The sequence below is a fragment of the Pelophylax lessonae genome, assembly GCF_965119305.1.
Source record: "Pelophylax lessonae genome assembly, chromosome: 10".
Taxonomy (NCBI): Eukaryota; Metazoa; Chordata; class Amphibia; order Anura; family Ranidae; genus Pelophylax; species Pelophylax lessonae.
Window position 1 is genome coordinate 215,392,329 of NC_138777.1, and position 15,701 is coordinate 215,408,029.

Sequence of the window (15,701 nt, forward strand, 5' to 3'; positions counted from 1 at the left end):
TTGTAATGTGTAAATGTGTTGGCTTATATCATTTAAGGAAATATGTCTTGGACTCTTAAATTATGTTGTGCTCTTGTTTTCTTCTGTAACCTTTTGGATTTCACAAATTTATCAACCGCTTTGCATCAAATTGTAGAGTAAGGGCTCTTTCACACGGCCGCTCCGCTGCTCTTATCCGCTGCGGGACTTTTTTTTTTTTCACGGAGCGGATGACACTTGTGTCATCCGCTCCGTGTGTCCGCATATCATCCCATCTGTTTGCGGATGATATACGGACTTAATGTAAGTCTATGGGCATTGCGGATGTCAACGGATGACACCGCTGACATCCGATTTTCCTTCCTTTCTGTTTTTTACACGGAGGAAAAATAGGGTTCTGTTCCGTTCCAAAAAACGGAACAGAACTGAAAGGAAGAAAATCGGATGTCAGCGGATGGTATTCCGCTGACATCCGCAATGCCATTGACTTACATTATGTTCGCAAATCATCCGCAAAAAAATAGGATGATTTGCGGAAAAGCGGAGTGGCCATGTGAAAGAGCCCTAAGTGGATTGTTGGAGGGAGAGATCAGACCATGGCAGAGAGGGCTGTTGGGGAAGAGAGGTTGGTTAAGAGACAACTTCTAGACCAGGGAGGAGGGAGGATTAAAGTATAAATCTCACCATGGTTTAGGGTTTACAAAATCAAACGAATAACCTTTTCTTTTCAACTGCTGCAGGGCTTATGGGCATAGAAGTGGGAAATAAGGTTTAAGATAAGGAAAGAATACTGAAACAACACTGTATATAGGTTGTAGAATTAGGTTTCACCAGCTGGTTGTTGCAACCCTTAACCCAGGGGTCTCCAAACTATGGCCCTCCAGTTGTTCAGGAACTACGATTCCTAGTCATGTCTGTGAATGTCAGAGTTTTACAATGCCTCTTGGAATGTGTAGTTCCACAACAGCTGGAGGGCCGTAGTTTGAAGATCCCTGCCTTAACCAATATGCAGCCATTAAAGCCTTGATGAAATGGGCCTTGTAGTGTCTTCAGATCAATATGCAACTAATAAAGCCTTATTGAAGTGGGCATTGTAAAGTTAAAATTTGTTGGCTCATATCATGCCAGGGAATATGTCTTGGACACTCAAAATGGTGTGGTGCTCTTGTTTCCTTCTGTAACCCTAGGATTCCAGAAATTCATCAACCACATTGTATCAAATTGTGGAGCTAGTGTATTGTTTGAAGAGGCTTGTTGGGAAGAATAGATATACAAATGTCACCACTGACCATGGTTACAGCCTGGGTCTCCAAACTCCAGTCTCCAGTTTACTGTCCCTCAAGCTTTAGGGGGGCCGGACTGTGCCCAGTGGGAGTAAATAATGCCCAATCTTTGGTGTTAGGGGGAGACATAGTTAGTGTCAGTGGGAGGAATAGTGCCCCATTTTTGTTGTCAGTGGAAGGTGTGATGAACGTGGATATCAGATCCCTGCCCTCCTCCCCAACTCCTGACAAAAGATTGGCCAGTCTCGCACCGAGCTGTCACTTGCGTAACAATGCTACTCTCAGCTGCACCCTGCACTAAGATTTCCCAGCTCGCAGGACCCAATCCAGGTGCCAGCAGCCTGAGAGTGATTGTCACTGGGTTAAATATATTAACCCTTTAATCTACCACCACCAACACCTTTTGACAATGGAGGAGGAAACTCGTAATCTTAGCAATACCAACTATGATTTTAGAATAAAGGTCAATAAAACACACTGTCACCACAGACAGATGTGTTCAGAGGATTTATACTGTACAGTAGCACTCTTCAAGAGACAGAAATTATTTTTTAGTTTGCATTAAAAGCTTAGAAACGAGGTTAACACTTTTCAAAATAATGTTTAATAATGAAAAGGTCAAAGATATAAAAACCAAATAAACCCTTATTGGGGATTGACTCACCATTTGATAATGAGATGATGTCATAAGGGGGCAGGTCTGTAGTTTGCATTGGGACTACCAATTAAATGCGTCTTTGGCCATTATTATCCAAGATTTAATAAATGTGGATTTGTTCATTCTTTTCTTGTCAACATGTTCTTTCCCTTACTTTTACAGAAACACCGCACACTAAGATGCAAAATGCTATTTCTCTATCGCTCATTGACAGACGTAGTCTTCTTGATTCTCAAGAGCTGGGTTATGTTGTCTCCGCAGGAGTAGGACTAGGCAGAAAGACAAAACGTTCTGGCTCCACCTTAGGGGCAGTCCCTGAGGGTATATCCTCCCTCTCTCCGCTACAGGGAATCAGTTTTTTTCTGTCTAGTCAGGAGTAAGGACCTAAGTTCCTTGCTGGGATCTTTTGGGTCCTGGCAAGATTTTTTCTTTAAAAAAGATTTTTTTTTTTAGGCAGTTTTTCTCCAGTGTTTTTTCCTGTGAGATCTTCAAGCAAATACGCCGGACTGGGCGACACTAGTGGTCACCCCAGCCGGCCTACGAGCGCGCGCAGACCATTGCATTGCGCTTGGTCGGCCGCGACACATTCAAGTAAGTATGCGGGGCCGGGCGACGGGCTGGGTGTTGAGATCCAGTGGTCACCCCGGTTTCTGCCTACGAGCGCGTGCAGACCAGAGCTCCGCGCTGGGTCGGCCGCGACGGAGTCCCAGTGGAGGGACTGACCTTGCGAGTTAAAAGTCTCGCTTGGACGCCAGGAACCAGAGAGTCGAGGCGTCCGGAGTGGTCCACAACCCCCCACCCCGGTGGAGAGGGTATTGTGAAGAGAGGGTGCCTGTCGGTTCGGTATGGTGAGTAAACGTTCCCTTTTTTTCTTTCCTCGTTATGAGGCAGTATGAATTATGGGCCCCTCCATACATGGTCAGTATATATCTGACACTAAAAGTCCCCCTTGTAAATACAGTATGTGTTTGTGGGAAGTGGACTTGGTTTGAGAGCTAACACTCTACCCAGCAGACTGTAGCATTACAGCAGACATAGGAGGTATAATCCTACCTTATTTGTAGTGTATCTCCTGTAGATCAATAAATCGCCACTTAGCAGAGATGCAGGTGGATGTGCTGGGAAAAACGATTTTGGCGGTCCGCCGCCATTTTGCCGTAGACCAGGTGCATGTATGTCCTCAGGTCACGCCGGCCGCCATGTTTTTGGAGTCTAATGTCTCTTGTATGGGGGCGGCCATGTTTCATGAGCCCGGCTACCTCGTGGAGAGCTGGGAACGCCGGAAGGCGTACACAGGGGGCGGAGCCACGTCCTTCTACCCGGGAAAAAGCAACAGCTCCTTCCAGTCTGTAAAAGACAGACGCTGACTGCAGTTGGTTGGAAACTTCACTGCATCGGTTGGTGAGCCTTGGGGGTCCCTCTCTCTCTCTGTGGGGATCGAGAAGCAGGTACTCTGAGGGGCGCTATTGCGCTAGGGGGAGACACATAAAAAAAAAAAAAAAGTTTTTTTTTGTTTTTTCTGGCAAAGGTGTCCTGAATTAACATGGACCCTGCCACTCATGTATCTCCTCCGGATCCCCTCGAGGGGTCTGCAGGATCCTCCAGCACCCCACTGACGATTGAATCATTGTCAGCTATTATGGAAACTTTTGTGTCCCGGGTGGAAGTGGCTTGTCAGGGACAGGGCGCAAGAAAGCGACCCCCGCCTAACCCCTTATCTGAAACCTCGGATTCAGACTCTGAGCCTATTTCTGCAGTTGCAGGTACTTCATCTGGGATTGGTGTCTCTTCAGACAGTGAGGAGGATGTTTCGGCATCAGCCATAGCCAAAGAGGAAGCTTTGGTAAACGCACTCATTGTATCTGTTCAAGAAACCTTAAGATTACAGGGTATTCCGTCGGAAATAGCTGAAACTGAAATCCCTTTTGGGACTAAAAAACGCATCAAAGTGGCGAAGGTTTTTCCATTGCCCAAATGTTTTGGCAATCCAATCAAAGAAGAATGGAGTCTGCCAAAACGCACTTCTACTATTTCTAAACGCATTAACAGGCGTTATCCGTTTGAGGAAACCCTCATTAAGAAATGGACAGAACCACCTGTGGTGGATTCACCAATTGCTAGATTGAATAAAGCCACGGTTATTCCTCTAGAAGACGCTCCGTCTTTTAAAGATCCAGTGGATCGCAAGATAGAAGCTATGTCTCGCACCATGTTTACCTTGATTGGATCAGCTTTCAGACCAATAATTGCTATTGGTCTGGTTTCGCAGACTGTAACTGAATGGACCAAGTGGTTACGCCGGGACTTAGAAGAGGTCCCTCAGGCGGTATCAGATTTGTTGGAACAAATGATACAGGGGTTACAGTTTGTGTGTGATGCGGCGTTAGACACCACTCCATTATTGGCGCGAGCATCAGTCTCAGCGGTGGTTCTCAGGCGTACACTGTGGCTAAAAGGTTGGTTAGCCGACCAAGGTTCCAAAAAAGCATTGGCTAATATCCCCTTTTTAGGAGAGCGTCTATTTGGAGCCAACTTAGATGAGATCATTAAGGATCTCACGGGTGGAAAGAGCACCTATTTACCGCAAAATGTTAAAGGTAAAGGAACTCGTCAACGAGGGCCTTCTTTTTCTGCTCACAGGAGGTTTTTTCGTCCCGCGGGTGAAAAAATTAAGTCCTCCAAAGCTCCTTCAGGAGGCTTCAGGGGACGTTGGTCGGGCAAGCAAAAGCCCGCCCCCTCCAGACCTGAAGATAAATCGTCCAAAGCCTGAAGGTGCGCCCCCACCCATAACTGGGGTGGGGGGACGTCTTCGCCGGTTCCCGGATCCATGGCTTTCCAGAATCCCGGACAAGTGGGTTTGCGAAGTCATAAGGTCAGGGTACAAGATCGAGTTTCGATCTCTCCCTCCGGCGCGATTCTTCCCTTCCAATATTCGACTATCCCCGGATCGTTTAGAAGATCTGCGGAGAGCAGTCACGGATTTACTACAACAAGGAGTGGTAGTCCACGTTCCTTGGACAGAACGTTTTCAGGGGTTTTATTCAAACCTATTCACAATACCCAGGAAAGAGGGCAAAGTGCGTCCAATTCTGGACTTAAGGGCACTCAATTCTTTTGTCAACATAAGAAAATTCAGAATGGAGTCCATTCGCACAGTAGCAGCCTTCCTGCATCCAGGGGATGTCCTAGCGTCCATAGACATCAAGGACGCATATCTTCACATTCCCATTTTCGCAGGACATCAGCGGTTTCTACGCTTTTCCGTAGAAGAGAACCACTATCAGTTTGTGGCGTTACCTTTCGGTCTCGCCACGGCTCCTCGGGTCTTCACGAAGGTGTTGGCCCCAATGTTGGCACTACTGCGCCAAAGAGGCATATCGATTCTTGGTTACCTAGACGATCTTCTGCTTCATGCAGAGTCTCCTCAGACCTTGCTACAAAACATAGAAATTACTATAATTTCTTTACAGGAATTCGGGTGGCTGGTGAACCAGCAAAAGTCATTTCTGGTTCCCACCCAGAGGCTCGAATATCTGGGTCTAATTCTAGACACAGTCAGGACAAGAGTTTTTCTTCCGGTAGGGAAACTCCGGAGGATTCAATTAGCAGTCCAGTTGTTACTATCCAACAGCTGGTCTTCTCTTCGAACTTGCATGAGGGTTCTGGGGTTGATGGTGGCTTCCTTCGAAGCAGTCCCATTTGCCCAGTCCCATACCCGAATTCTTCAGCAAGAGATTCTTCTCAGATGGAATCGGAATCCGGAATCCCTGGACAATCAGATCCGATTGAGCATACAGACCAGAGAGTCTCTGGTCTGGTGGCTTCGGTCTCCGATGCTCAGCCAGGGAAAGTAATTTCTGCCAATATATTGGACGATAGTGACCACGGATGCCAGTCTATCCGGATGGGGAGGAATCCTCGGTCAGTTATCTGTCCAGGGACTTTGGTCCCTGGAAGAATCCAGGTGGCCGATAAATGTATTGGAACTGAGAGCGATCAGACTTTGTCTGACTCACTGGACCGAGCAGCTCCAGGGCAGCCCGGTTCGGATCCAGTCGGACAATGCCACGGCCGTGGCTTATGTCAATCACCAGGGGGGCACCAAGAGTGTCCGAGCGGCCAAAGAAGTGGCTTGCATTCTTCGCTGGGCGGAACGATTTGTTCCAGCTATCTCTGCGGTGTTCATTCCGGGGGTGGAGAATTGGCAGGCAGATTATCTCAGCCGTCAGACTCTGGATCAGGGGGAATGGTCCCTCCATCCAGAAGTTTTCCACCAGTTGTGCCTACGGTGGGGCACCCCGGATGTGGATCTGTTGGCATCACGATTCAACAGGAAAGTACAGAGATTCGTGGCTCGCTCCCGCGATCCTCTAGCAGAGACCGCAGACGCACTGATCGCCCCGTGGGGGCAATACCAGCTAATGTATGCCTTCCCTCCTCTCGGGTTACTGCCAAGACTTCTTCGCAGGATAGGAGGAAGGAATTCCAGTAATTCTGGTAGCTCCGGACTGGCCTCGTCGAGCTTGGTACGCCGACGTGGTCAGACTGGTGGCGGACGTCCCGTGGAGACTTCCTCTCAGGGAAGACCTACTGTCTCAGGGACCGATCTTCCATCCTGCTTTACGATCGCTGGCTTTAACGGCCTGGCTATTGAGACCCAGGTGCTGAAGGACAAAGGTTTGTCAGCTTCAGTTATTCCTACTCTAGTTGAAGCAAGGAAAGCGACTTCCAGAAAGATTTATCATCGCACATGGAAGTCCTACATTGCATGGTGTGAACCTCTGGGGTTCCGTCCACGGTCTTATTCGGTTAGTCGAATATTAGCTTTTCTGCAACAAGGGGTTGAGCAGAAACTGGCCTTGAGTACTATCAAGGGTCAGGTCTCAGCATTAGCTATCTTCTTTCAGAAGCCTTTGGCTACTCATTCCTTGGTGCGGAATTTCATCCAGGGGGTGCGACATCTGGCTCCGCCAGTGCGCGCGCCGTTACCACCCTGGGATCTTAATTTGGTATTATCGGTTCTTCAGAAACCTCCCTTTGAAGATATTAGGGAGATTCCTCTACCTACGTTGTCCCAGAAGGTGGCCTTCTTGGTGGCTATCACTTCTGCACGCAGGGTGTCAGAACTGGCCGCTTTATCTTGTCGTTCCCCATATCTGGTGGTTCATAGAGATAAGGTGGTTCTTCGTCCGAATCCATCCTTCCTACCAAAAGTGGTTTCAGAATTTCATCTGAATGAAGAAATTGTATTACCTTCCCTGTGTCCTAAGCCCAGTCATCCTCGGGAGTTTGCTTTACACTCCTTGGATGTGGTCCGGGCGATCAGGGTATACTTAAAAACGACAGACTCGTTTTGCAAGACGGATTCACTTTTTGTGATCCCGGATGGACCCAAAAAGGGGTTGCCTGCATCTGCCACGACCATTTCCAAATGGATCAGACAGACGGTGGTACAGGCTTATTCTATTAAGGGTCGGGAGCCCCCGTTCCCTGTTAAGGCGCACTCCACTCGGGCGCTTAGTGCGTCATGGGCCTTTCGCCATCAGGCGTCAGTGGTCCAGGTGTGCAAGGCGGCTACCTGGTCGTCGGTGCATACCTTTACAAAACATTATAAAGTTGATGTAATGGCATCATCTGGTGCCGTGTTTGGCCGCAAGGTTTTGCAGGCCGCCATTTGAGGAGACCAGTGGTCTGCCTCGAGGGTTTTTTTTTTCCGTTGGAAATTTTTCTTTTGAGTCTCATTCTTTGTTTATAATGAGCCTTTAAAACTTCTAGTTTGGCACTGGTTGGGCCTTCTAGATTGGATTTTGATTTGTCAATCCCACCCCTCATTTGTGGCACTGCTTCTGGATGTCCCAGCTCTTGAGAATCAAGAAGACTACGTCTGTCAATGAGCGATAGAGAAAAATGGATTTTTGTAAGATCTTACCGTAAAATCCTTTTCTCTTAAGCTCATTGACAGACGTAGTACCCGCCCCTCTATCATTGAGTTGGGTTGGGTTAAATTCTCTGTTACTGCTTTAGAACAGAACTGATTCCCTGTAGCGGAGAGAGGGAGGATATACCCTCAGGGACTGCCCCTAAGGTGGAGCCAGAACGTTTTATCTTTCTGCCTAGTCCTACTCCTGCGGAGACAACATAACCCAGCTCTTGAGAATCAAGAAGACTACGTCTGTCAATGAGCTTAAGAGAAAAGGATTTTACGGTAAGATCTTACAAAAATCAATTTTCTTTTTTTTTTTTTTTAAATAGCCTCTGACGAGTTTCATGCTTTCTTTAAAAAAAAAAAAAAAAAAAGATTTTTTTTTTTTTTTTGAGAACATGCTAAGTGTGGCGTGTGTCAGAGAGGGAAAGGGAGATCTTTTTTAGCCTCTGTACCAGGACTGACAAGGCTTCTTGAGATTTCAGTTGAGCAGAGGCAGGGTTGTCAACACTGTACAGAAAATTAGGAGTTTTCTATCAGGTCATCGGGTATTTTTCTGTACTTAACATCTTCCTGCCTGGCCTATAGCAGATTGATGTCCAGGCAGGATATTCATCCTTCTGAGTGAACGTCCAATGACAGTGGTGCGATCTGTCACTGGCAGTCTCCACCTGACACAGTCGATGACTGATCAGTGTACCGGCTCGCTGCAGGTACCATGTGACCACTGTGACCAATCACATGACGTCACATGACAGCTGTAAACAGTAGATGGCTTCCTTTCATGCCATCCATTGTTTATAATTGTGTTGCTAGTTGTGATTGATCAATGTTATCACATGGTACAGACAGGGCCAATCACAGCCCATCTGTACCACGCAATAAGCTTTGACCTATTACAGCTAATCACAACAAAACAAACTGTATTTTTATTTTAAAATAACAAACATGTTATACTTACCTGCTCTGCGATGTGGTTTTGCACAGAGCAGCCCCGATCCTCCTCTTCTCGGGTCCCTCTTCGGGGCTCCTGGCCCCTCCCTTCTGTTGCTATGGGGGCACCCGAACTGAGCCACAGCTCCCTGTGTCCATTCAAACACATAGCCACGACCTGGCCCCACCCCTTTTGTCTCCTCATTGGCTGACTGACTGGCAGCAGCGAGAGCCAATGGCGCTGCACTGCTGACTCAGCCAATGAGGAGGGGAGTCCTGGGCAGCTGAGACACTTCTGCAAATTGCTGGATCTAGATGGACCTCAGGGGGGGTGGGGCTGCGGCTGCTGCACACTATCCTAATAGAATGCATTAAGAGAAAAAACCTTTTGCCTTTTACAACCACGTTTAAGCAATAAACTCCACTGCAATAGGCATTTAGAATTAGTAAAAAAAATATTTATTAAAAATCCTGATTGCTTTCCCAGAGTAGTATGTTACTATGGTAACATTATATTGCTCTGGTGACAGTGTGTTAAAAAATAAATCCTAAAAAAATAAATACATTTTTATTTTTTTGTTCTCTGTCACCAGTCAGTGTCTTTGATCACCGCCACACCAGTTATATTATGATGCTGTACTGCACTGGTGCCAGTATGCGCAAAAAAAAAAAAAAAAACTAACTTTTTTTTTTTTTTTTGGATTTTCCAAAAAACTTGGACAAAAAAATTAGAATTTCAAAAAACTCGCCTTGCCTCTTTCTAAATACCTTGGACTGTCTACTTTCCAAAAAGGGGTAATTCAAGGGATATTTGTACCGTGCTGACATTTTCTGGGCCTCAAGAAATGAGATACAGTCAGTACATCAGGATTGATCAATTTTCAGATATATATCATCACTTGTGGACTCTAACTTTCCTACAGAGTAAATACCGTATATACTCGAGTATAAGCCGACCCGAGTATAAGCCGAGGCCCCTACTTTTACCACAAAAAGATGGGAAAAATCATTGACTCGAGTATAAGCCTAGGGTGAGAATGCAGGGCGGCGGGCATGGTACAGGAGAATGCAGGGTGACTGGCACGGTGCAGGAGAATGCAGGGCGGCGGGCATGGTACAGGAGAATGCAGGGTGACTGGCATGGTGCAGGAGAATGCAGGGTGACTGGCATGGTGCAGGAGAATGCAGGGCGGCGGGCATGGTACAGGAGAATGCAGGGTAACTGGCATGGTGCAGGAGAATGCAGGGTGACTGGCATGGTGCAGGAGAATGCAGGGTGACTGGCATGGTGCAGGAGAATGCAGGGTACTGGCATGGTGCAGGAGAATGCAGGGTGACTGGCATGGTGCAGGAGAATGCAGGGTGACTGGCATGGTGCAGGAGAATGCAGGGTGACTGGCATGGTGCAGGAGAATGCAGGGTACTGGCATGGTACAAGAGGATCCGGGGTTGTGGGCATACTACAGGAGATGCAGTGCTGTGGGCATGGTACAGGTGGACCATGCCCGCAGCACTGCATCCCTTGTAGTGTGCCCGCAGCCCTGCATAATGGCAGGTAGTGAAGCTGTTTCACTTACCTGTTCCAGAGGCGCTTTCATTTTAAAAATGGCGCCGCCCGGCGCCGACACGTCATTGCGCACGCGCCGCGGCCGCTCGTATACTTTCGGCTATTCCCGGCCTCTCCCGAGCGGCGCCGGGAATAGCCGAAATTACACGAGCGGCGGCGGCGCGTGCGCGGTGACATGTATGCGACGGGCGCCGCCATTTTTAAACCTTAAAACCGTCGGAGCGGACAGGAAATTTTTTTTTTTTTCCTTGACTCGAGTATAAGCCGAGGGGGACGTTTTCAGCACAAAAAAATGTGCTGAAAAACTCGGCTTATACTCGAGTATATACGGTAATAAACATTGATTTGGGTAATGTCCTTTTCACATGACACATGCTGTCCCTTTGTCCGTTTTTCATCCATCTGTTGACAAATGAATAACGGACATCAATGCATCTCTATGAAAAAACGTATGTAAATGGATGATCATCAGTTTACATCCACATCCGTCATCGTCAGTTTTTTTTTAAACTGATCAAAGCTCTATTTTTCTTTCGTTAAAAAAACTGATGAATACTTTATTAATTTTGACTTGACTGAACTGATGAAATGAACGGTCCGTATGTGTGAAAGGGGCCTTATTTTCACCAAAGAAATGTAGCAGAATACATTTTGTCCTAAATTTACGAAGGACAAATATTTATTTGCAAAATTTTTAACGGAAACGAAGAAAAACTTTTTTTTTTTCATAATTTTCAGTCTTTTTTAGTTTGTTTGGCAAAAATTAAAAAAAAAAAGAAAGCTGTATTTGTGTGAACAAAATTAGAATTTTGTTTGGCTACAGTGTTGCATGACCGCGCAATTGTCATTCAAAATGCATCAGTGCTGAAAATTGTCCTGGGCAGGGAGGGGGTGAAAGTGCTCGGTATTGAAGATAAAACATGGGGAAATGTGTATGCATTGCAGAGATGTATGAATGTGATTTTTTTTAATTTTTTTTTTTACCCCAATATTTTGCCCTGGATATACATTTTAATATTTAATTTTCAGCAATTTGCTAATTTTTTTCTCTTTTTTTTTTTATCCGCAGTCGTGTTTTCAAGACGGACATGGAGCTGGAGGTTCTGCGCTACACAAACAGAATTTCCAGTGAGGCCCATAAGGAGGTAACACCTCTGCATTCTTTTGCTGTTGTTGAAATGAACAATGGTTTGTCTCTCCGTACGTCCTTCTGTTTTCTTCTGTCACATCACAGATAATTGTATTGACTGCAGGGAAATGTGACTATCGATTGTTTCATTCCTCTGTTTCTTGTCTTCTATGTGTAGTAATAGAAATGTCCCTGGCATTACACAATTCTATGAATAGCAACTGTTGAGGTCATTCATTCCATTAACTCCTTGCTATTTGTTGAATATATAGAGCGGGTTTCTGTGTAATGCTAAAGAGGACCTGTCATTCTGCCATTGTTTAGTAGCAATCCTGCGAAGAAGGAATTTTGATGCCTAAACAAAGTGCTTATATATACAGTGTGTGTATGTACAGTGGCAAGGAAAAGTATGTGAACCCCTTGGAATTAACTGGTTTTCTGCGGCAATTTGCCATAAAATGTAATCTGATCCCCATCTAAGTCACAACAACGGACTAATACAATGTGCATAATAGTGATCTACCAATATCATTTTTTTAATACCGATATTTTGGTCATCGGATATCGGTATCGGACGATTTTCAGACATGTAAAAAATTGTTATTTTTTTATTTTTTTTTTACCAGGTACTCCTTGTGGAGGGATCTGGGGGTCTAAAAGACCCCAAACTCCTCCTCTGCACTGAAAAGCGTTCAAAACGCCAAGTTTGGCTATTTTGAATGCTGTCAGTTTTTTGAATGTGGCATGTGTCATGACATCACTTCCGGGTTTTTTACATGGAGACCCGATCAGAGCCGAATGTGGCTTTGATCGGGTCTTCTCTTCGGTGGCCGTGCAGGTAGGATGCCCGGGTTTCCTGGTGGGATGGGAGACCCGGGTGAGCCGCGGGAGGGGGGGGGCGTCCCCTCCCGCTCCTTGTAATGACAGCCGAGCTTTGATCGAGTCTTCGGCGGCCGTGCAGACTCGTTGCCCGGGTCTCCTGGTGGGACAGGAGACCCGGGCCAGCCGTGGAAGGCGGCGGGAGGGGAGGAGGACGTCCCCTCCCACTCCTTGTAATGACAGCCGAGCGGCTTCTCAGCCGCATCGGTTGTCATTACAAGACAGCCGACCGTCGGCTATGGACGCTGGTACCGGGGTGATGCCTCTAGCTGCCGGCATCACTCCTGTATAAGCACTTTCCCGGAATATCGGTAACCTCAGGGGCCGATTCCGATATATCTGGGAAAGTGCATATCGGCCCTCGACATATCGGTGGTGCCGATAATCGGTCGATCCCTAGTGCATAAGCTGATAACACACAAACAATTCTTATTTTTCATGTCTTTATTTTAACCCACTCATTAAACATTCACAGTGATGGAGGAGAAAAACTAAGTGAACCCTTGGAGTTAATAGCTAGTTGAACCGTCTTTTGGAGCCATGACTTCAAGCAAAATCTTTTGATAGCTCTGGATCAGACCTGCACAGCATTCAGGTGGAATGTTTGACCTTTCCTCTTTACAAATCTGCTTTAGCTCAGACACATTTGAATGTTGTCTGATGTGAACGTCTCTCTTGGGGTCATTCCACAGCATTTCTATGGGGTTATGGTCAGGACTTGGCTAATCCAAAAGGCACGTTTTCATTTTTCTGAAGCCAGTCTGTGGTGTATTTACTTTGATGCTTAGGGTCATTGTCCTGCTGCATCATCAAACTTCTACTAATCTTTAGCTGGCAGACAGTCACCTTGACATCCTCTAGGATATTTTGCTAAACTTAGGAAATCATTTTGCCCTCAATGATGGCAAGGGGTCCAGGCCCAGAGGCAGAGAAGCAAGCCCAAATCACGATGTTCCCTCCACCATACTTCACTGTTGGGATGATGTTTTTATAGTGGTAAGCTGCGCCATTTTGCATCATAGTGTTGAGTATTCATCCCAAACAGCTTTTATTTCATCAGTCCACAAAACATTTTCCTAGTAGTGTTGTGTTTTGCCAAGGTTCCCTTTGCCAGTCATCGGCAATTTATTTTTTGGAGAGCATTGGCTTCCTCTGTGGTGTTGTGCTATGGACACCCTACCTGTTCAAAGACTTACCTATGGCAGACTCATGAACAGGGATGTTTGCCAGTTCCAGTGATGTCTTTTAATCCTTTAGCTGTTACTTATTGGTTCTTCTTTACCTCATTAAAGATTCTGCCTTGGGAGTCATATTGGCTGGGTGCCCTCATTTAAAGCGGAGTTCCGGCCTATTTTTCAACTTTACACCATCAGTTAGATTAAAATAACCTGAAAAAGAATTGGATAATTATATTTTTTTTTGTTTCACTTACCTTATTTTTTCTGAAAATTAACTTACCTTCCTTCCACATCCTCCTTATGCGGCCGCAGCCCCCGACATCACTTCCTCCTTTGCATTGACTCCTGGGAGATGAGCGTCATCAATCCCAGGAGTCAATGCGCCTGCACCGGTGTCCCTTGTCACTTCCGGTGCAGGCGCGGCATTCCCTACTGAATGAATCAGAACAGCTTCTGGGCTTGCGCAGAACCCGCTTCGGGATGACGCGCCTGCACCGGAAGTGATGAGCAGGGCATTCTTGGACTCCGACATCCAGGAAGAGGGACACGATGAGGGACGCTCTGGCTTCAGCTGCCCACACCGCAGATGGCAGCGCTGGACAAGAAATTTTCAAGGTAAGTTTTTCTTCTTTCAGTTTCACTAAGCAGGGGACAGTTCAGAGGCTATCATTGCTTAAATGCACTAGCCCTGACTGCCATAGGGGTATTTTTATCCAAGAAAAAAATCTTGCCCGGAACTCCGCTTTAAGAAGAGTAGCCACAGTTCTAAACTGTCTCCATTTATAGACAATTTGTCTAACTGTTGGCTGATAGATGCTTAAACACTTTGAGGTTGCTTTGTATCTCTTTCCAGGTCTTATGTATATTAGCTGCTCATGATTCAATGGCACTGGCTGGGAAGGGGTTAAACATCTAGGGCGATCAAAGGGTTAAATGTGTGCCTAGCCAGTGTTTGTGTGTACTGTGTGAGGTGCTTTTCATAAAGGAAGTGATGGATTTTATTCCCTGAAAGAAAACCGTTCTAGCAGAATTATCAGTTTGCTGACCGTATCACAAGGATGTATGGTGGCAGAGCGGCTATTCTGTGCCGGATATCCGAGAAAGTGATCTCACACTTCCGGATTGGGAGTATGCACACCACGCATGCTCCCCCTGTCTGAATGGAGCTTTGCCTTGTTTACAGAGCCCCTTTCTGTGCTTTTTTCTGACAATCTGCAGGTGCGGACGGACATTCATTGGTGGGCATGTCAAATCACAGCAGAAGTGGCGCGCGTGCCCCCTACCCGGAAGTGTGAGATCACTTTCTAGGTCCGTGATCTGGCACAAAAGAACTGCTCTGCCGCCATACATCCTGGTAATGCCGTCAGCAAGCTGATAATTCTGCTAGAACAGCTAGCTGTGATACAAAAAGGAAACAATACTATCATCAAATTAAAACAAAGGAAAAAGGAAAGCACTCATTTTAAGCCTTCTTATCATGGAGCAGGGGTCTTCAAACTACGGCCCTCCAGTTGTTCAGGAACTACAATTCCCATCATACCTAGTCATATCTGTGAATGTCAGAGTTTTACAATGCATCATGGGATGTGTAGTTCTGCAACAGCTGGAGGGCCGTAGTTTCTCCCACCTTAAAAAAAAAAATGGTGGAACCAAATATAAGCTGCTAAAATATGTACAGTAAATCATTAAATCTTTTATAGGAATAAATAAAGATCGTAATCCCTGTTTAAGCCATGTGGATGAGGCTGGGGTCACACTATTTTGGTGTGATTCGCATGTCTCTGGCAGGTAGCTCCCACTGCCCTAAGCGAACTGCTGCGGGTGTGAATACAAAGTTAATGACACCCCCAGATTGGTTCACAGATCACAGTGCGAATTGTCAAATGGTGCAGGAATCAGATCGCATGGGTGTGAACCCTCTGATTCCAGTGCGGACCAAAAAAAGGGTCCTGCACCATATTTGTTTGAGCGCAATGCACATTCAGCCATACAATCTGTATGTCTGAATTTGCATCGCCCAGATATCGCATGTGATCTGCACAGCAATGCGGTGTATGACATCGCAATAGTGTGAACCCAGCCTAAAGAGTATTTAACCTATTTATCCACCAGACTTATATTTTGCTTTAATCTTAAAGTCTCAGCCTCTCTTATCCCTAGGGATCACTAAAC

The 15,701-nt window shown here is 46.2% G+C and overlaps 1 protein-coding gene across 1 annotated transcript in view; it reads left to right on the forward strand.

Moving 5' to 3' along the window:
- Window positions 1–15,701, forward strand: part of PEPD (peptidase D) — a 293,993-nt gene that overhangs the window by 127,611 nt on the left and 150,681 nt on the right. The window contains exon 8 of the mRNA XM_082270438.1: window positions 11,413–11,488. Coding sequence (XP_082126564.1) covers window positions 11,413–11,488 — 76 coding nt within the window. The remainder of the gene's footprint in view (window positions 1–11,412; window positions 11,489–15,701) is intronic.